The sequence below is a fragment of the Vespula vulgaris genome, chromosome 17 (genome assembly GCF_905475345.1).
Source record: "Vespula vulgaris chromosome 17, iyVesVulg1.1, whole genome shotgun sequence".
In the NCBI taxonomy this organism is placed as follows: Eukaryota; Metazoa; Arthropoda; class Insecta; order Hymenoptera; family Vespidae; genus Vespula; species Vespula vulgaris.
Genome location: NC_066602.1, coordinates 4,443,152 through 4,466,204, shown reverse-complemented (window position 1 = coordinate 4,466,204; position 23,053 = coordinate 4,443,152). Strand labels below are relative to the sequence as shown.

General features: G+C 31.2%; 3 protein-coding genes and 1 long non-coding RNA gene across 9 annotated transcripts; 2 read left to right on the top strand and 2 right to left on the bottom strand.

Annotated features, from left to right (window-relative positions):
- Nucleotides 1–4: 4 nt before the first annotated feature.
- LOC127070069 (succinate dehydrogenase [ubiquinone] flavoprotein subunit, mitochondrial-like) lies at nt 5–2,932 on the top strand. Its single transcript, XM_051007930.1, has 10 exons — nt 5–320; nt 603–889; nt 998–1,136; nt 1,247–1,415; nt 1,488–1,683; nt 1,774–1,971; nt 2,062–2,256; nt 2,338–2,481; nt 2,602–2,712; nt 2,839–2,932. Exons 1-10 carry the CDS (start codon nt 218–220, stop codon nt 2,923–2,925), a joined length of 1,629 nt encoding a protein of 542 aa, XP_050863887.1. The 5' UTR covers nt 5–217; the 3' UTR covers nt 2,926–2,932.
- On the bottom strand, nt 1,054–3,933 carry LOC127070071 (uncharacterized). Of its 5 annotated transcripts, none has more exons than XR_007783946.1 (4): nt 3,784–3,933; nt 2,235–2,282; nt 2,047–2,155; nt 1,054–1,969 (listed from the first exon to the last, which is right to left on the bottom strand). It is a non-coding gene; the product is annotated as an uncharacterized LOC127070071 (long non-coding RNA). The 5 variants fall into 5 exon arrangements; XR_007783943.1 differs by adding an exon at nt 3,153–3,276 and having other exon boundaries at nt 2,047–2,282; nt 3,784–3,905; XR_007783944.1 differs by having other exon boundaries at nt 2,047–2,282.
- On the top strand, nt 3,825–10,284 carry LOC127070061 (succinate dehydrogenase [ubiquinone] flavoprotein subunit, mitochondrial). The gene is made up of 7 exons (XM_051007916.1): nt 3,825–4,267; nt 5,446–5,872; nt 6,211–6,609; nt 6,706–6,874; nt 6,960–7,126; nt 7,237–7,463; nt 7,555–10,284. Exons 1-7 carry the CDS (start codon nt 4,181–4,183, stop codon nt 8,089–8,091), a joined length of 2,013 nt encoding a protein of 670 aa, XP_050863873.1. The 5' UTR covers nt 3,825–4,180; the 3' UTR covers nt 8,092–10,284.
- Nucleotides 10,285–10,572: 288 nt separating this feature from the next.
- LOC127070067 (protein pinocchio) lies at nt 10,573–22,741 on the bottom strand. Of its 2 annotated transcripts, XM_051007926.1 has the most exons (6): nt 22,584–22,741; nt 21,725–21,923; nt 12,526–12,595; nt 12,277–12,408; nt 11,790–11,919; nt 10,573–11,695 (listed from the first exon to the last, which is right to left on the bottom strand). In XM_051007926.1, exons 2-6 carry the CDS (start codon nt 21,870–21,872, stop codon nt 11,585–11,587), a joined length of 591 nt encoding a protein of 196 aa, XP_050863883.1. In that variant the 5' UTR covers nt 21,873–21,923; nt 22,584–22,741; the 3' UTR covers nt 10,573–11,584. The 2 variants fall into 2 exon arrangements, with proteins under 2 accessions (XP_050863883.1, XP_050863885.1); XM_051007928.1 differs by lacking the exons at nt 21,725–21,923; nt 22,584–22,741 and adding an exon at nt 14,985–15,482.
- Between the last annotated feature and the right edge of the window lie 312 nt (nt 22,742–23,053).

Below are 23,053 nucleotides of genomic sequence, written 5' to 3'. Positions count from 1 at the left end.
TAATTCACAGGATTACCCAGTAATAGATCACTGTTATGACGTGGCGATATTAGGAGCAGGTGGTGCAGGTCTAAGAGCGGCATTTGGTTTAGGAAGTAAAGGATACCGTGTCGCGGTAATAAGTAAACTCTTTCCAACGAGATCGCACACAGTAGCTGCTCAAGGTGGTTTAAATGCTGCGATAGCGAGCGAACACGAGGACAGTTGGCTTTATCATATGTACGACACTGTCAAAGGATCTGATTGGCTAGGAGATCAGGATGCTATACACTTTCTTGCCAGAGAAGCACCTCGTGCAGTTTTTGAGCTAGAAAATTATGGTTTTTTCAAGAACAACTTTTTCTATTTTTTCTTTTTCATCAAACACATTGCAGACATTTCCTTCGTTATATATACTTAATATATTAAAGCATGCATACTTAATTATACTGAAGTACGTATATTTAGATTGTTTAAATAATTCATTGAAAATATCAGTTATTGTTATACTAACTAAGATCGATATTTTTAGCTAATACGTAATGAAAAATCTGATAACGTCTGCAATCTGTTAAATATATTATAAATTACTATAACAAAATTATTCTCCTATGTTCCTCTAGGATGTCCATTCAGTCGTAACGACTCTGGCAAAATTTATCAACGTGCTTTCGGTGGACAATCGTTAAAATTTGGAAAAGGTGGCCAAGCACGTCGAACTTGTGCCGTAGCGGATAGAACTGGACACGCCGTTCTCCATACTTTATACGGTCAAAGCCTTCGATACGACGTTCATTATTACATCGAATACTTTGCACTTGATCTTCTAATGCACGGTCGATGTTGCAAAGGAATTCTTGCTTGGGAATTGGAAACGGGAATACTTCATCGTTTTAGAGCTCATCACACGGTACTTGTTTCATTCGTTAGACTCATCTTTTTTTTTTTTTCTTTTTTCTTGTTTCTTCTTTTTACCAATGAATATTATTAATACGAATTTACGTTTTGCATACCTGAGGTGATAGCTTCAGGTGGTGCTGGTAGATGTTATTTATCATGCACAGGTGCACATACTTGCACTGGTGATGGTATGGCTATGATCTCTAGAGCAGGATTACCACTACAGGATATGGAATTTATACAGTTTCATCCTACAGGTAGATATCGTTACTAAAAATTATAATAATCATCTCAAAATAAATTATACATTAAATAATGTTAAATAATTAATATCCTTTTTTTTCTTTTTTTTTTTCTTGTATGATAGGAATGTATGGAACCGGAATATTAATAACGGAAGGTAGTAGAGGCGAAGGTGGTAAATTAGTAAACTCTCAAGGTGAATTTTTCATGGAAAGATATGCCCCAATAGCTAAGGATTTAGCATCACGTGACGTCGTTTCTAGAGCTATTACCATAGAGATAATCGAAGGAAGGTGATTCTCGTCTATTTTTACGTGGAACACAAATTTTCTTTCTTTCTTCATTTATGTTCTTCTTTTATGTAGAGGTGTAGGTCCAAAGAAAGATCATGTGTATCTTCAACTAAGTCATTTACCGATTGAAACGATACAAAACAAGTTACCAGGTATCTCACATTTGGCGTGGGTATTTTCCGGCGTTGACATTACGAAAGATTCCATACCGGTTATACCAACAGTCCATTACAATATGGGTGGCATACCTACGAATTGGCGAGCTCAAGTTAGAATTTATTTAAACGATTTAATGAAGTTTAAATAAACTTCGAAACATATAAATGAAAAATATCTATGATGGACTTATTTAAAACAGGTATTAACACGCGAAAACGAAGAAGATAGTATAATAGATGGATTATGGGCAGCTGGCGAAACTGCATGTGCATCTGTTCATGGTGCCAATAGACTTGGAGCTAACAGTTTATTAGAAATCATCGTTTTTGGTAAAGCAATTGCCGATCAAATTGATTGCCTTACTCGACCTGGTGAACGGCACGATGATATTCCTGCTGTAAATTTTATATAAGATTAAGAAACCTGTCTTATTTTTTTTCTTTGCTGATTAATTTAATTACATATAACTTACATCAATTAAATCAAGGATATAGGTGAACAATCAATTTGCCGATTCGATGCAACTCGTTATGCGAAAGGTTGCATCCCTGTTGTTGAGCTTAGACAATCGATGCAACAAACTATGCATAAATATTGTTCGGTATTTAGAACCTGCGATATTTTGCAAAGAGGATGTCGAGAAATGACAAAACTCTTCACCTGCGATTTACCAGATATATGTGTGAGTTCCAATATGGCTGTCTTAATCTATAAAATATAAAATAAAGAAATATAAAGTCGTAAAATAAGTATATTAATGTAGGTGCAAGATCAATCGATGATTTGGAATACAGAACTCGTAGAAGCATTGGAATTACAAAATATGATGCTTATTAATATGCACACCGTGTATGCGGCTGAAAATCGTAAAGAATCTAGGGGGGCTCATTCCAGAGATGATTTTAAAGTAAAATTGCATATGGCTACATTATTTTCTCTTTAGGGGAATTATTCAAACTTTTATCAATATAAATACATTTCTGCTTCATTTCTAATGATTCAAATGTTGATCAATTATCTATTATAGGAAAGAATCGATGAATATGATTATAGTAAACCTCTTGAAAATCAAAAAATACGTCCATATTCGGAACATTGGCGTAAACACACGTTATCTTGGGCCTTCAATGATGGATCGGTAAATTATTTATAATTTATATATACAATTATATATATATTATAATTTTTTATATATATTATATCTAGTAATCCTATTTTTTTAAATCTCAGTATATGTATAATTATAGAGTTTGATTATTTACAGATAAGTATTTCTTATCGACCAGTAATCGATACGACTTTAGATGAAACGGAAGCTAAGCACGTACCGCCTACCATTCGAACGTATTAGATAACAACTAACAATCTTTTTATCTCATTGACTGATTTTATACTAGACGATACATGTTTGATCTATTATATAAATCATTACTTATATATAAGGGACTATGATAAGAATATGCATCATTTTTTGTGCTATTCATTTATATCCTTTTAATGTCATTACTTTAAAAATGAAAAAGAAATAGATCCAAAAAAGTTGTTAGAATGTTGATTAAATGATAGAAAATAATTTACCTTAAAATTTTGACGATAAAATCATGAACTTTGTAACGGTCAAACAGGTTTTTTTTTTCAATTTATAAAAAGAACAATTGAAATTTAGCTGCGTATATTACTTATCTTCCAATTCATTCAAGATCTTGACATTTATCCAGAAAATATAAATTAATAAAATTGAAATACAAATAACATCGATGAATAACACTTATACTATTCTTAAAATGATTAATAAAATAATTCTATTCACACTGATATTTAAATAACGGAAAAATACTAAAAAATAATTCGATAATATCACAAAAGAAAAGAATGAGAACCACTAATAAAGTGTGTTGCGCGCGCGTGCAAGGGGAGCATGTATTTTGAATTTGGCGCCACTTCAATATTTGGCAGCATTGAAAATGTGTGGCGAGGGGAGTTAGAAAATTCTTTTCGAGAAGGCGGGAAAATTTCAATGTTGAATAACAACGATACACATTTTTATTCGTCATCATATCTCTTCGAAATATTTCTCACAAATTAAACTCAAAATTGTGTAAAATAAAATAAAAAATGTTCGAAAAAAATAATTATTCGAACGAAAGAAGAAACAACAGAGGTTATGTTTTCGTAAATGGTAACGTAATTGGTTAGAGAAAATGAGCACCGCTGTTGGTATTGTATCGGTCTTGCGGTAGTGCTCGGCATTCAACCGACTGGAACGCATCGTGGTTTCGTCGTCGTGATTTCGCGCACCTCGTTCAGGTTTTAAAACTCGTTCAATTTTTCTTCCTCACTTCGTTTCAATCGAAAGTAACTGTATAGGCGTTTAAGAAAGAGAAGACAAAATTTAGTCAAACGAGGTGAAACAAGGAAGGAAACATCGACTAACACCAACTACTGCTACGACTACGACTACGCGACGGCGACGACGACGACGACGACGACGACGACGACGACGACGACGTTGTTGAAAACGACACGACATTGATCGAAAGAAAAGAAGAAAAAAATATTACCCTCTTGAACATATACACAGTTTTAAATTACATAAATCAACTAAAATGAGTACGATTTTAAAGGCTTTCGCTTCTATTTCAAAAAATTCACCTTCAACTACAGCAAAAACTACGACAGTAATGATAAATTTGGTGAGAAATTAATTTCTTTTATCCGATTAACGTTATGTAATTTTTTTTATTTTCAATAGCGCAATTCTTCTTCGTGATGGTGCAACGCACACATAACGAAGTAACCGCCGCCGCCGGGGCGTATTGATATTACGTAAGAATTCTCGAGAGAGACACGAAATCAAAGTCATAGGGGATACTCTTTGCGATATTTGTAATCTATCATGCGCTTTGTAACGCGCTATTCGAATTTCAGTTTTCCAATTTTAAACAAAAGACATACTTTCTGTAAGAACGAACAAAATAAAAAAGAGCGTCTGACATTCTTCGATTTTAACTTCATTTTATATATATATATATATATACACACATAACTTCTAAGTCGTAAATACATCCTAAAATAATATTATATTCTTTAAAAATTGTTCATAAAATATAATCAATTCATTTTAATATATATATCAATTTGCTATCGTTTTTTGTTCGTTACTCTGTCGAATAATATAACACATAACACATTTATATATATATATATATATATATATATATATATATATATATATATACATATTACGTAAATTATACTAATTGTGACTATGATATGGTTCAATTAGGATGAGACTAATTTGAGATATTAATTGATAAAAAATGTATATTAATTCCACAGATTTTAAATAATAGAATATGAAGTACTTTTATGGATTTAAATATTAATAATTAGTGAAAGAATTTAATCACAATGATATAATTGGAATAGACAAAGAAAAGTAGTCATACGATCGTACATATGTCTCTTTTTATGATTTTGTTATTATCCATATGGCAAGAAACGTCTGCTGGTAATAAATTAGTGTGTTGTGTAACAAACCTCATTTGCTATAGATAATGTCTAGTATACAATTAATCTCGCGTAATATTTAATTACATGACAAACCATTTCGATTATTTAAACAATTTCTTTCGTTATATTTTAATTAAAATTTTCTCCAAAATATATAAATAATAAATATATCAATCTTTTTATATATGCGTGATACAAATATTTATATTCTTATGAAGTGGAAGTAGTGTTCTGAAAAAGAAGAATTATTAATATTATATCGTGTTATGTAGAATATCCATGACGATTTGAACAGATTAAACTTACCTATATATTTTATTTTTTGAAAATTAAATGTTTATAACATCATGTGTTACAGAATAAATTGGGTTTACCTGTTATCGGTGCACATAAATTTCATCACACATCTAATGGAAGAGCTGCTAAAGTATCCGAAGCAGTATCTAAACAATATCCTTTAGTAGATCATAAATACGATGCTGTCGTCGTTGGTGCAGGTGGTGCAGGATTACGTGCAGCTTATGGACTGGTCGCAGAAGGTTTTAAAACTGCAGTGGTTACAAAATTATTTCCAACTAGATCACATACCGTAGCAGCTCAAGGTGGTATCAATGCTGCTTTGGGTAATATGGAAGAAGATAATTGGCAGTGGCATATGTACGATACTGTGAAAGGATCCGATTGGCTTGGAGATCAGGATGCGATACATTATATGACACGCGAAGCTCCTAAAGCAGTCATTGAATTAGAAAATTGTGGTATGCCATTCAGTCGGACTTCTGACGGTAAGTTACTACCAGATATGAAGTATACATTTACAAAAATATCTTACAGAATAACATGTCTGTTAATTATAAGTAGAATACTAAAAGATATAACATTAAAAGAAATAAGTGTACAACCAACGTAGATATAACAATATGCTGTCCTGAATCTCTTTTTAATATCATTTCTTCTACGTTGAATAACATCTTCTAATGCATTATACAAATAGTTAATGTTCTTATCATGAATTACATTATTCTTTACTTTTTTCTTATGGATTAAAAGTATTTACAATACTTGAAATTACGTACATAAAATGAATATATATATTTTTAATAAAATTTGTTTACTTTTCCAGGAAAAATATATCAACGTGCTTTTGGAGGTCAATCACTAAAGTTTGGAAAAGGAGGCCAAGCGCACAGATGTTGTTGTGTTGCAGATAGAACAGGACATTCCCTGCTGCATACACTCTATGGGCAATCTTTAAGTTACGATTGTAATTACTTCGTCGAATATTTTGCATTGGATTTACTTATGGAAGACGGAGAATGCAGAGGGGTTATTGCACTTTCTCTAGAGGATGGTACACTTCATCGTTTTCATGCTAAAAACACAGTACTAGCAACCGGGGGTTATGGACGTGCTTATTTCTCTTGTACGTCCGCACACACATGTACAGGAGATGGTACAGCAATGGTATCAAGAGCTAACCTACCTAATCAAGATTTGGAATTTGTACAATTTCATCCGACGGGTATCGATTTGAGAATATTATTTTGTTATACTATATCATTTATCTATATAGATATTTTATCTTTAGATAAAATCTATTGTAACTTTTACATTTCAGGAATATATGGTGCAGGTTGTTTAATAACGGAAGGTAGTCGCGGAGAAGGTGGTTATTTGATAAATAGTGAAGGTGAAAGATTTATGGAACGTTACGCACCTGTTGCTAAAGATTTAGCTTCGAGAGACGTAGTCTCTAGGTCAATGACCATAGAAATACGTGAAGGAAGGTAAACAAGTTAACAACCTTGAAAAGATCGATTTCGATGATGATTACGATATGAAAATTACTCATTAATATTTTATTTCATGTAGAGGTGTTGGACCAGAAAAAGATCACATTTATTTGCAATTACATCATTTACCACCTGAACAATTGGCAGCTAGATTACCTGGTATTTCAGAAACTGCAATGATATTCGCTGGAGTGGATGTAACACGAGAACCTATACCTGTTATACCAACTGTACATTATAATATGGGTATAAAAATAAGTCCAAATTCTAATTTTCAGCAAAAATGAATAGATATACGAATGGATAGATGAATTTTTACCAAATTTCGATATATAATATAAAGAAAAATTTTGCAGGTGGTGTACCAACAAATTATAAAGGTCAAGTATTAACCAGAAAGAACGACGAGGACGAGATAGTACCTGGATTATACGCATGTGGTGAAGCAGCTTCTGCTTCGGTTCACGGGGCTAATCGACTTGGTGCAAATTCATTACTTGATCTCGTTGTGTTTGGTCGAGCTTGTGCAAAGACAATTGCGCAAGAAAATAAACCTGGCGAAACTATAGGACCTTTGAGATCCGTTAGTATTTTTCTAATCTTTCAATTCAAATCTTTTTTTTTCTTTTCCAATGTAAATATTAATTTTTAATTCGTTAAAATATTACTTTTAGAATGCTGGTGAAGAGACAGTTGCAAATTTGGATTGGATTAGAAACGCTAATGGTAGTCTTCCCACAGCAGACTTAAGACTGAGCATGCAGAAAACTATGCAAACACACGCCGCGGTGTTTAGAGATGCACGAACTTTGCAAGAAGGATGCCAAAAGATGTCGGGACTTTATAAGAAGATGGACGATTTGAAACTATCCGATAGATCGTTGATATGGAATTCTGATTTGGTAGAAACACTGGAATTACAGAATTTGATGATCAATGCTATGCAAACAATAGTAGCCGCAGAGAATAGAAAAGAAAGTCGAGGAGCTCATGCTCGTGAAGATTTTAAAGATAGAATTGATGAATATGATTATAGTAAACCCTTAGATAATCAACAAGCAAAACCGTTGGATCAACATTGGAGAAAACATACTCTTACGACTATTAATCCTAGAACAGGAGAAGTATCTATTACGTATAGGCCAGTGATAGATGATACGCTTAACAAGCAGGAATGCGCTACAGTACCACCAGCAATTCGTTCCTATTAGATCGCTATTATTTTTAATTTAATATCAAAATTCACTTTATCATTTATAAAAATTCGAGATATCACATATCACATATAAAAAGTACATTGTTCATCTTGTTCTTAGTTAAAAATTATTGTGTGTTAATTGGGATTAAGAAAACAAATCTTAATTAATTTTGTTCACTCCCTTTACCTACACACAAAAGAATTAATTAATTTATTACAATATAAAAACTATGATAATAATAGAGTGCACCAAAGTGAATTCTTGTCAATGTTTACACGCTTAGTGGGTGAGATTAGTTATCCTTAGTAAGAAGTTGGTGCTGATATTTCATTGTTTCGAGATGATAAACCGTTTGATCTCCTACAGAGTCCTGTTTTATGTTTATTTAAAATAATTATAGAACGTATAATTAAAGTGAACGAGCAAAAGAAAAAAAAAAAAAGAGAGAAAAGTAGAAACCTTTTAAGGAGCTTGTTCTTCATTGATAAAGTAAATATTGTTTTTAACAATATTTTCAAGTGAGTTTAATACCATGCGAAGAAGTACCTGCTGTCGCGCTGCAACAAAGTAGCATATATTTATTAAATTAAATATTGCATATAATTCCTCTTGAAAAAATTAACAGCTTTATATATAGAATATAAGTTATTAAATAAATTGAGAAATTATATAAGAAAGTTTTTTCTCACTGATCGTCAAAATATATATAATTAAGTCTATAGTATATATATGCCTTAAAATCATGTCAAAGAAACTAAGTTCTGATCTAAACTAATTTGAAATTGTTTTGTATGTATATTATTTATATTAATATTACTGTAATTATGATCATAAACTTAAATTGTTTTAATAGATTTTCTAAAGGATTTACAGGAACGTGTACTCCTTAAAAGGTTATATACAAAACGAGTACACAGACTTCTTGCGGCTACATACTTAATACTCATGGATATAATAGTTTAGAGAAATGTTTGTATAATCGACAAGTAAATTTTTAATGATTTCACACAAATCCTTTCTTTTTTTTTAATTTGTAATAGCATGCAATTTATTGTTAAATCTTTAATGAATATGCATGGGTTTGTAGCGTATGTTATGATGAAGAAAAAATAAAATTGTATAAAAATATTTACAATTATTATAAGCAATAAAGCATTGGTAAGAATTTTCTCATTAACTGATGACACACAACTCTGTTTTTTTTTATGTAAACAAAGCAACCCTTAATTTAAATGAATAATGTTGATGGAACATCCAAATACTATTCCTCTGGAAATAAAATTAACGAACAATAGAAAAAGCACATACAATTCGAGAAATATCATTTATTAAGCCCATACTTTAAATATTATCCTCATAAATAAGTATTTTAAAGAAGATTAAATAAAAATTACTCTATCGAAGACATTTTCTAAAGTAATTTTTAAAATTAAGATGGTTGGCAAGAAGCCAATTTTTTATTTTTGTTGTTACTTGAAAATTTCATAATTTACAATTTCAATTTAAATGATAAATGTGATATTTGATGAATAGAAATGTATTTCAGTTCGAAAAAGCGATACGTACTGGCGGCGATGAAAAGTTATCGACAAATATATTGTGCAAGAGAAAATTCATGTCGATATTAAATCATTATGTGCAATATTATTACTAGTATTATTAAATTGTAATAGAAAAAGACATGAAAAAAATGAAAAACAGAAGAATCTTCATATATCACCACTTTCGACTAATTTACATGGACTTATCGAGATTCTACCGATAAATCCATTTAGGAACCATATGTACAACGAGCGACGTTAAACAAAAAAAACAAAAATTTTGTTTGTTTAAAAAACTTTGCTCGTTGTTTATCCGCCATGTGATTAATAAATATTCGTAATCGACACGTACGATCCAATGAACGATTTCACTAATATTTTTTTATTATTTATAATTCTTCGAATTCATCTAAGACCAAATATGATTTGATCTAATTGTCACGTGATATTGAATGAAACGGTGATTATGAAAGCGTGCTTTAAGCAAAAAATTTTTTAACATTTTCTTTATTCATATATTAATTAGTATATGAGTTATGCAATAAATTAATTTTCTTCAATTGTTAACTTAGAGCGCTCTTTCATAATCACAGACATATCTAAAACAGAAAAAAATTTATCTTGGCATAAAGATTTTTTAGTTAACTTGTAAAAAAAAAGAACCGATATTGTTTAATAAAACTTGTTACAATATTTTCTTTGTAAATCAGTTAATGCATTTGTTGCTGCTTGTTATTATTTCTTCTTCCCTTGAAATTCCTCTTACAGTCTTTAAAAGGAATCCATGTAGTCTGCTTAATAATTCCATAATTAATTAAATCCATCAAATAATATAATTCGATGATGATAGTAAATGCAAAATAAAGGACTTTCGATCTTGAAATCTTAATTATAAGACTTAAAATGATTAGATTAGAGTTAGATTATTAGCGAAGATCATATATTACACACGAACGAGAACACACATTTTTATTCACTTCATTTTATATGCGTTCTATAAATCACAAATAATTATTTATTTTTTTTTTATTTAACTATAGCTGCCCAAAGTCTTATATTTTCTCTGCCGTCTTAATTACGAACTCGAATAAAGTTTAATGATTATATAAAAAAAAAAGAAAGAAAAGAAAAAAAAAGAAATTTAATTATTTCAAACGTTCAAACTATATACGCATGCACACACATTTTTTTTATTTATTTTTTCTTTTTTTCTCCTTTTAATTGTTTAATTAAATTTAAAAATCGAGATATTTATTAGTTTAATATTCGTGCCGAGAAATATTTTTTCTTGCTCTTTCTTTGAAACTTATCTCTTCTGTGACAGACACACACACACACACACATACACTTCTTTTCTATCTATGATATATGTAAGTCCAATTATATTTTAGTTAACTCAAAAGAATGAGAATAACTTAAAAAGAAAGTAAAATGTTGTTTTTTTTTTTTTTTTAACTTAATGGAGATAATTTGTTCTTAGTCGATTTCTAATATGACACTCGAGAGATTTTGTGATTTTTGAAAACTATTTTTAGTCAAGTTCAAGTAATATAATCAACAAGGATTCTCAAGTACAGTAGATCAAAATGATTCTTTTTCTACTATGACAATGATACTGTTTTCTTTTTTTGATTTTGTTTAGAAATGTGTATCTGTAAATTTTTCCGGAATCATTTTTTTTGTTCAAGTTTGTACGAATGCTCTGTCTCTTTTTTTCTCTCTCTCCCTTTCTCAATACATCTAAAAAATAATCCACATGCACACATTTCACGTCGCACCGATGATGATGATCATGGGATGATGAGAAACAGTAAATGGATTTAGTGAAATGGATTATTAAGTCTTATGCAATGGTTGCATTGTTGCTCGATTCGACGATAACGTCGACGTTGCTCGAAAATATCGACGATGCAACGATAATGATGATGACGATTATGATGGCGATAATAATGATAATGATAAATTCACGAGGTTGCCCTTAGCTTTTCCAAAGCTGGTACCAAAGATTCTTCGAGAGAAGGTCCACAACTGAGAGCACATTCACCGATCCATCTTGCTTTACCACTTGCATGAGACTAAAAGCACAAGATCATTTACTGTCTTTGTGTTTGCATGAAGAGTGATTACAAATGAGAATATTGAATAAAAAAAAAAAAATATATTCTTTACCATAGTAAGATCACGTTTCCACACTGTGTGACAACGTCCATCACAAAGCGGGCAAGGTCGTTGAAGAGAATAACCACCACATTCACTACAATCAAGAGAGACATGTTCCTCGCTCCAAGAGACCCCACACCTAACAAATATAATGAATATTAATGTTAGTCGAAATAAATGGAAATAATGAGAAAAAAGAAAAATATGATGATAACAAAAAAATATGTTATCACTGTATTTTGACAGAAGGGACTATATGAAATGTTTACATTCCATAGACTTATTGCGAAATGTAATCTGATAAAAAAGAAATATTTCTCAAATCAATAACAACGGCGTTGTGTAGTTTGAATATATTAAAATGATATCTTTCAAAATGTAATTAATACAAATGATTTTCTAAAAGCATTTCCTCCTTCTTTATTTTATTTGAAACGAAATTTACTTTTCTTTCTGTTCTTCCTTCTTCCTTGATTATCAATAATCAAGTACTCACGTAAAGCATGAGTTCAATTGAGCACGGAGTTCTTCAATGGTTAGAATCGTATCTTGATATTGAGGATGAGAACCTTGAAGACCATCGTCTACACTATCACATAAACTGTGACAAGAGAGGGATACGTTACTCCTGTTGAAAAGAAACAAAGTTTATTTCTTTCTTTTCTTCTTTAAAGTTCAAATAGTATTATTCATAGTAACATATGTGTGGATATTATAAAATATTAAATAATTATCCAAAATTTACCCATGACGTGAAAGATTTTCAGAAGGAGGTTGAACCGAAGTGACAGACATGTTGTTTTGATATGTTGCAACTATAACAAAAAAAATAAACCATCCAAATAAATATTCTTTTCTTTCAACTTGACAAGAGAAATCTTGGCAGGAAGTATGAGGTCATAAGATTTATTTAAAAATAAACTTGCAATTGTATCTAGACGACCTGATTTTCTCATACACACACATGCGCGCGCGTCATGTCCAATTAAATCAACAAGAATTACTGTTTGAGAAAGCCCGCCATTTAGCTTGCTTCTGATTGGCTAATTTTTTCTTCTGATTTTTCTTTTATCTCTCACTTTTTCAGAAAACAAAAAACAAAAGATTAGCATTTTTACGTCTTATTTTACTTAGCAGGGTGATTACGATCGTAAGACGCAATTCAAAGAACACGTAATGAACTTATGCAACGAATTTATGTTTCGGGGCGAAGAGAAAAAACGAGAAGGGAGGGAGTTACGATGACGAGGGTCACAACGTAAAATACGTAAGCGTTATCGATAAACCAAGGAAAGACCACGATGACGTACTTGTGACGTATATCAAGACATTATTTCTAATATAGCTGAAAATAGCGACTATAAGAGAGAGAAAGAGAGAGAGAGAGAGAACAAGCTTAATTGTTTAGTTACGATCAATGAAGTTTCAATCTAAGAAGTATCATTCTAAGAAATAGTATTCTAAGAAGTATTTTGTTTGAGAACAAATTTAGTTCCATAACTTTCATTTAATATATTAGACAATAATTATATATTAGGAACAAACAATTTTGTTTCTAAAATAAGAAATATAAAGTATTGCGTTTGAGAACCACTGTCAAAATGAATTTCCATAACTCTTATCTAATATTAGATAATTTATATTACGCTTTGTTCTTAATGCTTTCTGAAACAAAATAAATATTATACTAAAACAAAATACTACCTATAATTAACACAATTATTTAACTGATCATTTATAAGGTTAATTAATGAAGTAGAATGGCAAATTCGATTGATAATAAAAAATTAGAAAAATTCCATTTAAAAAAACAAAACAAAATAATATAAAATGACTGACAGGCTCGTCTTGAATTAGTTCGACAACACTGGAAGACGCAAGAAAAAAATACGATCAATAAAGAAGAATAACATGATTTCGCATGAGAGACTACTCCAAAATATACGTGTTAGTAGCAAGTTTATATAAGTTTATGTAAGAAGGTAATTAAGTCATTTGAAAGAATATCCCTGAATCACGTAACATATATTTGATCGAAACGAACTTACAAATTTTGTTACATGTAATAATCGGAAAATTGTCATAAGATAACAATAAAGTTCTACATTTTTTCTTATCTTCGTGTTGCCATTCATCAAGAGAGATAAAGATAGACTAATCGAATATGGTGCCTGGTACGGTTCAGAACTGGTCAATTGTTTTCTTTTTTCTCGTGTATATCACGTGACCTCCGAACAACGTTGAAGAATTCGTATCATTTAGAAGAAATTTATGTTAACGTTTCCATAGAATTTAACTTTAAAACGCACATTCGAGTAATTACGAATACACGAAATATAAGTATAAAGAATAATTGGAAGTGAATATATCATACATTCTTAAAAAGGTTAAACAGAATGTAATAAAGTTATGATGACGATATTGTGTCATCTTTAAATGCGATCAATGTATAACGGTCGATGTCCACAAACAGCTCGATAAAGCACGAGAGAGAGAGATAGAGAGAGATAGATAGAGAGAGAGAGAGAGAGAGAGAGAGAGAGAGAGAGAGAGAAGGAGAGGGAGCTTTAACGTTAAATCCGGAGAACGGAAGGACCAAGCTGAAGTTGGTTGCGAATATATAAGTTAAAGTATTGATCGAATCGATGGTACAAACGCGTCGTAAATGATAATCATGCGATTGAAAATAAAAACATTATTTTTGAATAGAATCTAATCAAATCTATTGTCACTAATGTCATTTTTCTATGGAAACGAAGTCGATAATGTATAATGTATACTAAGAAGAAAAAGAGGGAAAGAGTGAGTGAGTGAGTGAGTGAGAGAGAGAGGGAGGGAGGGAGGGGAGGGGAGGGGAGAGAGAGAGAGAGAGAGAGAGAGAGGAAAAGAGAAAAAGTAGAGGGACGAGGCTAGTGAGGTGAAAGCGAGCGAAAATGGCGTCCTTCGAGAGTAGTATCGTTCTCACGACGACGACACAACGATGACTTCAACATGAAACGTTCTTAAAAATGCAACTTTCTAATCTCTTTCTTATGTATACATAGATCTATGTAAATATTGTAATTATATCTATAATAATATATGACAAATATCTTATTACACACATACGTTAATAATAAAACAAAACATCAAAATATCTTTTTCCAAACAAAAAGAAATTCTAATATCAAATATATATATATATATGTATGTATATAAACTTACGTATTAGAAGTAATCCTTAGAAAAACTGAAGGAGGAAATAACGAGAATAGAAAACAATTCCCAGATAAATACTTCCGAGAAGGAAGCAAGGCTGCAACTGCTTCCGACTTCGTGGAATTTCAAGAGATGTATACACGCAAGAAGGTTTACGGTTGAAATTTTCTTCGAAATTCAAATTGAATAAACGTAATGGTAGAAAGAGAGAGACATGTACACACTCAGAAACGTTCGAGAATTGACTAAGAGTCTGACGATTGCGCAGGGTACTTTTATAACCTGCGATGTGTACATGAGTGAACGTAGGAAGAGAGTGAAAAGTGTAGGTAGAGTGAGAGAGTGTGAAGAGGGGGTAGGCGGTGGAGTGGGACAACCGAACAGAAAGAAGGCTGTCGCCCAAGTGGGCCGACGAGTGGCACAGAGAGATGAGGAGTGGAGGGGGCTGCCGTCCCCCGTCACCAGTAACGTCACTTTGCTCTGACACGCCCCTCACTCATGCATGTTTTTTCCTTTTTTTTTTTTTATTCTTTCGACGCGCGCACTCAACGTGTAGTACGTTGCCGAAGAGAAACGCATTGTTTCGATTGAATTTACTTTATAGAACACGTTTCATTACCCTTGTGTCTCTTGCTCGAATATATACTACTACCACCACCACCATCATCATCACCATACCACCACCACCACCACCACCACCATACCACCACCACCACCACCACCACCACCACCACCACCACCACCACCACCATCATCATCATCATCATCATCATTATTCTTATTATCACAGTAGCAGAATAAACTGGATCAATCAAGAAATTAATTATATTATCACGAAATGTAAAAAAGAACGAAAAGAATTTAAATCCGTAGTAGTCATTTTACATCGTTCGATGTGCTGCTAAGCAATCTTGCTGTGTCCATTGGTCAAAGGTTTCATCTTCTTGGCATATACCAATGATATATATACATTAATAATGTGAAGTCATACCATTTTCAGATCGCTTACTTAGTCATTTTTATATTCTTTTATTAGTTAATCGCTTTCACATTTTAATATGATACGTATATTTATCCAATGTATTAATAATCATTTTCGTCATGCTAAAGTACTGATAAAAATTGTTAATTATATTTTGGTAAAAATTTCTTTTTTGTATTAAATTTTATTTTTGTGTAAATTTTGTATGCTTATTGAATGATCCTATATTAAACATGATCGGTAAAAAAGATTCTAACTGAAAACATGAGAAGGAAAAATCTCATATTTACAATCAGCACAAACGTGGTATGTATTCTTATGAAAATGAAACTGAAAAAAACCATCTTTTTCGGTTAAAGAGATCTTGTTTCTTTTTTCTAAGAAATGACGTTATATATACATACATACAAATATCCAAAAATATCAGGAAGATTTTTTTGTCAAGATATTTTCTCTCGATCGAGGATTCTATTCATTGAGGAATTTGTATGACATTTTCATGGTAGAGATGGCGTAGTCACGAGTTGTGAATCGAATGCTTAAAGATCGTAGGTGGGTTTGCTATGCTGACGAATGCCATTTATTATAACTAACATTCATATAGTTTTCAATGTGACGATTATACGTAAAAAGCTCACGTCCTTTTGATTTAAAGAAATTCAAATCATCTATTACGATTAATGATTTCAAATAGATCGGATTAAATCATTTTGTCGATTTGATTTTATACAAATTCTTTTCATTGGTCCATTAATTTTTTAATAACAAATATCGACCAATTAGGAAGAAACTAAATAAAACGAAGGAAAGGACATAACGCAAGGTTAAAATTAAATAATAATACAAAAAAAGCGATTAAGTTTAAGTTATCGGATTAATTAATACTAATATTTATAAGATAATTATACATATAAAAAATTAACCTTTTGATAAGTTTATCAATAAAAATGAAAAGAGGTTTTCAACGATTTTCTTTGCACGAGCACGTACATCTTTTAACACTAAGTGTCATATATTCAATCATGCATATACGATACTGCTACACTCGTGATCACCTGCGTCAAGATAAGACAAATACTCGTATTTACGTGAAAAAGATGTTTAGTCACGTGAGAATATGATCTTCTCTTTTCTTCTATTTTCTTTTCTTTTCTTTTCTTTTTTTTCGTAAGAAAAATTGCTCGTTAGTTAATCCCAGGCTCAGTCGGTAATATGCCGTTTTCCTCCAATTATTTTTAATCCCATTAAAGATTATTATCGTTCATAAAAGAAATCGAAAATAAATTTAAAAATATCAAAAGAGAGACGACCAATGGTTGTCTTAAAAAAATTTATCACTCATAAATTCACGCGATGATTTTTATCGGATCTAACGTCTAATAGTTATGTAGATATTCTATACTCTCTTGACGCGGTCTTTTTAAATGAAACCAGTTCAATCTGGTCTCCTTCAAAGGAATCGAATCGAGTTTGCAATATTAATCGATTGGAGAAAGATACGATCTTTGAAGAAATCAAAATGATAAAATCTTTCGAGTAACAGGACTCCCCATCTCTCTGCGTAATCATTTTCTTTTTAGATTATGTACGTATTTCCTGTATTTAACCTACACAAAATAAACCTAGATACGTATCTATCCAAGTCCAAATTAATATATACATTTACGTCTACAATTTCACACGTACACGACATACACATACATATATACGTTTAAGTCCAAATTCATATACATGAATATATATGTATGTGTACAAGTATATAGATATATAGACAAAGATACGAGTAATACTTGTTAAAATATTCGATCTTGATAAAATACGTCTTTCTTCACGTTCAAATAACGATAAAAAGAAACTCGAATTTCATAATCTAATATCTTTCAAATCGTCAGTAAAGTTGTTAGTATTTAAACTGCATCAACTTCCACTCTGGGCTAAAGAGAATTCGAAGAAGGGATGCTGTTTTTTGTGAGAACTCAAACCCCTTCCATCCTCCCTTCCTTTCCGCTCTCTCCCAAACTCCTCTCCTCTCCTCTCCTCTTCTTTTCCAGCGAACTCCTCGCCAAGCAACATTCCAAGGCTCGGGCAAGAACCTTACGATCGGCTTTTCTCGAAGGCCCTTTTCTTTCTTTCTTTCTTTCTTTCTTTCTTTCTTCTTATTCACTTTTAACTTGGAAAGAATTTTTTTTAGAAAGGGAAAGTTCCATTTCTATGTTTGTTCATATGGAAAAGAATTTAGTATCAATATATCTCAGGACTTGAAGTACAAAACCAAAATATTTCTTTCGAGAAATAAAAGACTTTCCTTTTATTAATTATAATTAATAAATTTTGCATGAAATTTAATATAAATATATTCATAAATTAAAGTACAAAGTACAAATGTTTGAACTAATTATTATTATTATTTTTTTTTTTTTGTATAATTTATTTCATATTTCGTAATTTACAAAGAAAATATTAATGAGTTAAAATACAAAAATAAAAATACTTAGCTTCATTATTTTTTTAACAAACTTTCCTATAATATGTTTGAACTTAATATATACATATGATAACAAATAATATATACATATGTATGATTTGATAAAATTCCACTTAGTTTTAAGTAATCTGCATAGATTAGTTTAACGCTCACGTGATAGATTTTGTTTCTCAATCGACGTTTTTCCTCGTTCACTTCTTGAAAATATGCTTTTGTAATCTCCAAATTTCATAAAAAAGAGAAAAAGAAGAAAGACAAAAATATAAAAAGAATTTGATTTCCGCGATTATACGAAGAATCGTTAGGAATATCCTTCGAGCAAAGTCATAGATCGTTGTTACGTCAGAATATTTCTGTCGCGTAGTTAGCAAAGTCGTCGTACGATCAGCTAAGCGCCAATAAGCCGAGACCTTGAAACCTTTTTCCTCTTCTCGTAGCCGAGCAACTTGATTAAAGTTTATTGGACTAATGAATACCGATAAGAAACGGTTGATATACAAAGACGAACGAAACTGCGTGTATGTGTAAGATAGACAGAGAGAGATAACACAAAGAAAGAGAGAGAGAAAGAAAAAGAAAAAAGAGGGACAGACAGACAAAGATAGAGACATACTATTACCACGTGACTCGCTAGTGTCGTTGGACTGCTCTCATTTGTTTACAAATAATACTGAGCGATGCAGATCAATATTAATGCATGAATGACGAATCAATTGTTAAGAAAATTCTGAGGAATAAAAGAATTTATCAATTTTGTCAAAATCACTTGGAAATAGAAAGGATTCGTCTCTCAGGAGATACATTCTAACCTATAATTACTCCCCTTTAGAGGTCAGAGCTTGACCTTTAAAAAGATTCCTTCTATTACTCATGATACGAGAAGAATTTTCCTCTCTCGTCTGATTGAAAATTTATTAATAATTCTATCAAAGTCCAGCAACGATGCTTAACATTGAATGCTTCTTTTTTTCTCCCGCCTACTTTAACCAACTTCCGTAAAAGGTAATTCGAAAAGAAAGAAAACCGATAGGTTAAGGTTCATACTTAATGACTTTTCTAATAACTTGAGCTTTTCTAACGAGATTATAGAACGTATTTTATATTTCTTGTCTTAATCGAAATTACAATAATTTAAGAAAGATTTTATTATTATTGTTGTTGTTGTTATTATTATTATTATTATATTTATTATTATTACCACTACCACATCACATCACTATACTATCACTATACTACCAGACACTATTACACTAAACACTACTACTACTTCTATTACTACTATCACCACATTTTAGTAATTTAGTAAAAATTTATATTACGTTTTTATCGAAATTAATAAGAAAAATAATTTGACAAAGTGATTTAATTAAAGGAATCTTACAACTAGATTCGAGAAAGTTCGACAATCAAATATTGTTGTTGATCATGCGTATGTCATGGTGTGTGTGTGTGCGTGCGTGCGTGTGCGTGTACGTATTAAAGCGAAATCGATCGTGTTTGAAGAGGTCAAAGAGCTTGCACGTGTCGACCGTGTGATCGCATGTTTCAAAGCTCGTAACGTTCCATTCAGGTTGTGACCCCTGATGGTGAGAAGGTTAGGCTATCGTTCACTTCCTTCGTTTAAGGAAATTGCCTGTCCCCTTTTGCGCGTGTGTCTAGAATATTGCAACGTGGTAGACACGAACGACAACGAGATCGAAATAGAACTTGGATTTCCTTGAATGACCGCTAGACAAGTTGTCTCGAATTTTAAATTAAAAGAAAAAGAAAACAAAACACAAAGAAATCCAAGTTTCCTCTCTCTCTCTCTCTCTCTCTCTCTCTCTCTCTCTCTCTCTCTGTCTCCCTCTCTCTCATTCTCTATCGATAATATAGTTATCATATATAAACTGAACATGTTACTTCGAAGTAGTCGACGACAAAAAAATTGATATATAATCGCTGAATACGATACAAGAGACACGTTTATCAACAAAAAACAAAAGCAGAGAAAAGAAGCCTCGTTTTATCGAGATCCTAACGATTGTACTACTTTCTCTGTTTAATAAGGAAAAAGAACAAAAAATATTATCTCGAAATCTATCATGACATAAGCAACAAAAGCCATCAAATAAGAATGTTATAAATTAAGTAACATACATATGTGGGGGGTCTTCGATAAACTTTCCGACCTGTATCAGCGGAAAATTACATTTATTCTCTTTTGCTTTCTTATCTTTTCTTGATGATGACATCAAAGCTGATGAAAAATATTCTTATCTTAAAGAATACTTTTTCTTATATTTTAATAAATAGCTCAAATATTTATTTATACAAATAGTTCGAATATACCGTTATCTATCAAAATATTTTGGGTAATATATTAATAGAAATTTCAGGGTTAACAACTTTTTACTGATCGACCTATTCTGATGAACTATTCATATATTGCCATCTAGCGTTGACCATTGAAACTACACCATTGATAAAAAAATTGTTCTACTTATTTATATTCGTAAAAATTCTAAGTTTTATAATTTCAATCTTACTATCATTAATTCATGATAACGGGAGATTTTATCTCTCGATAAAATATTAGTTAACAAGTCGATAACTTGATAGGACTTTTTTCTAAAAGTATATCTGTAGAAAATTATGAGCTGTATGTGTTGCGTATACATATATATGCAATCTAAACTTTATATATATGTATCTGCACTATTTAGATTTCGTCTCCGTTCTAACTTATCCGTATCGAGTTCTTGTATAGAAAAATGCGAACGAAAGAATTTGATCCTTTAAAGAAGAAATAGAAAAAAGATATACATTAGTATTATTATTCTATCATTCTTCCATGCATTGCTACTACAGCCCATAATGGACCTCACTCTCCTTCAGGAGTTTGCACCAGTGACTCAGTCCGACTTTTCTTTTTGAAGTTTTCGTAATAAGTGGATTTTTGCGAGATTGGGTTGTCAGCCCAACACTCAACCTCCATTAGTCGCTTTTTACGACAAGCAGGGGATACTGTGGATATATTCTATCCCCGATCCACAGGGGAAGTAATCATTTAAAAAAAAAGGAAAAAAAAGAACAAAAATCGATCGGTAAAATAGAATCTCTCGTTGCCATAAAAAAAAGAAATTATGAATTATGTTAGTAAGAATTGTAACAACATGATCGATAAGGATAAATCGTGCTCGGCAAGTTAAAATTTCAAGGAAATTTTTAGAAAGTTCCAACACAGTATTCATTCACTATAGTATTCATGATGGAACACGTGAAATATATTATACTCACGTTTGTCGACTCCGAAGGTAATGTCGGTAAAATGCATGCTACGAAAGACGGTCTGTGCAACCACGATATGTGTAACCTTAGGAGCAAAGTCCGGGTCGTCGGCATCGAAGGACACGTTCTCTTCGAATTCAGTCATTGTTCCTTCCATTTTTCTTCAATTTTCTTCAATTCGATGCTGTTTCTCTTGTCTCAAGTTGTCCTAATAAAAATAAAAAGAAAAACAAAATTTGTATATAATTACCTTCATTTTTATGAGTTTATTGAACTTCGAGATGAGACGATGAAATTTTTTAGATTTTATTTTTTTTTCCTTCAATCCTGACATTGCATAAAGTTTTTTTTTGCATAAAGTCGCTTCATTTACATGTAGTTATATATATGATGAATAATAATTCGAGGCCGTGCTGCTTAATGATACGGAAGTTTGCATTTTATTATTCAAGACCAACACAACCATACTTTCGTGAGAATTCATCCGTATTATTTAAGATATCGATTTATTATATTTTCTCAAATTTCTTTACAAAATTTATAATAATCGTATTAAAAAAAAACTTTACATGAATAATGAAAAACTTAAAAAACGAATTCAGCAGTTTTTACATTTTTTGTATTTTAATGTTTTCATAAAAAAATATGCTAAAAACATATTCATTATATTATATATGCATTCATTATAATATATATATATACATTAAAATATTCATTCATTATGACATATATATATATATATATAAACATCATATATACATATTTTTTTTCTTTATTATATATAACTTATATTATTTCATTATATATAATTATGATACTTTCATTCGATCTAAAAATCAGAAAAAAAAATAAATAATGAAATAATTACCTGTCATTCGTACAAAACATTGACTCCTTGAAAGAAACACTGCACTTCTCGACGAACTGCGTAGTAATGGTGTTCGGCGCGAATTCTCGAATAGTCAAAGATGATTCCCGCGCATGCGCATTAACGTAAGTCTTACCAAGGAATTCCTCTATCTTGCATGGGATTTTTCTATTCCCTATTGTTGTCGACTATTTTCCAAGATTGCGTTATTTTAACGATAACGTTTATGATATCATTCATATATGTTTGTAAATAAAATAACTCGCCAGTCTATGTAAGTATATAATATTTTGGTTATTGGTATTAATGAAAAATATTATCTGTAGAATGAAATCATCATCTTCCATTTTGTCTTGATACGTTCCTGAATAAAGCTAAGTTGAAACTAATTACAATTATTATCTTGTTTTCCATCGATCAGCATTTAGATAAACACCACGAGTTTGTGATAACATTATACAATATATGAT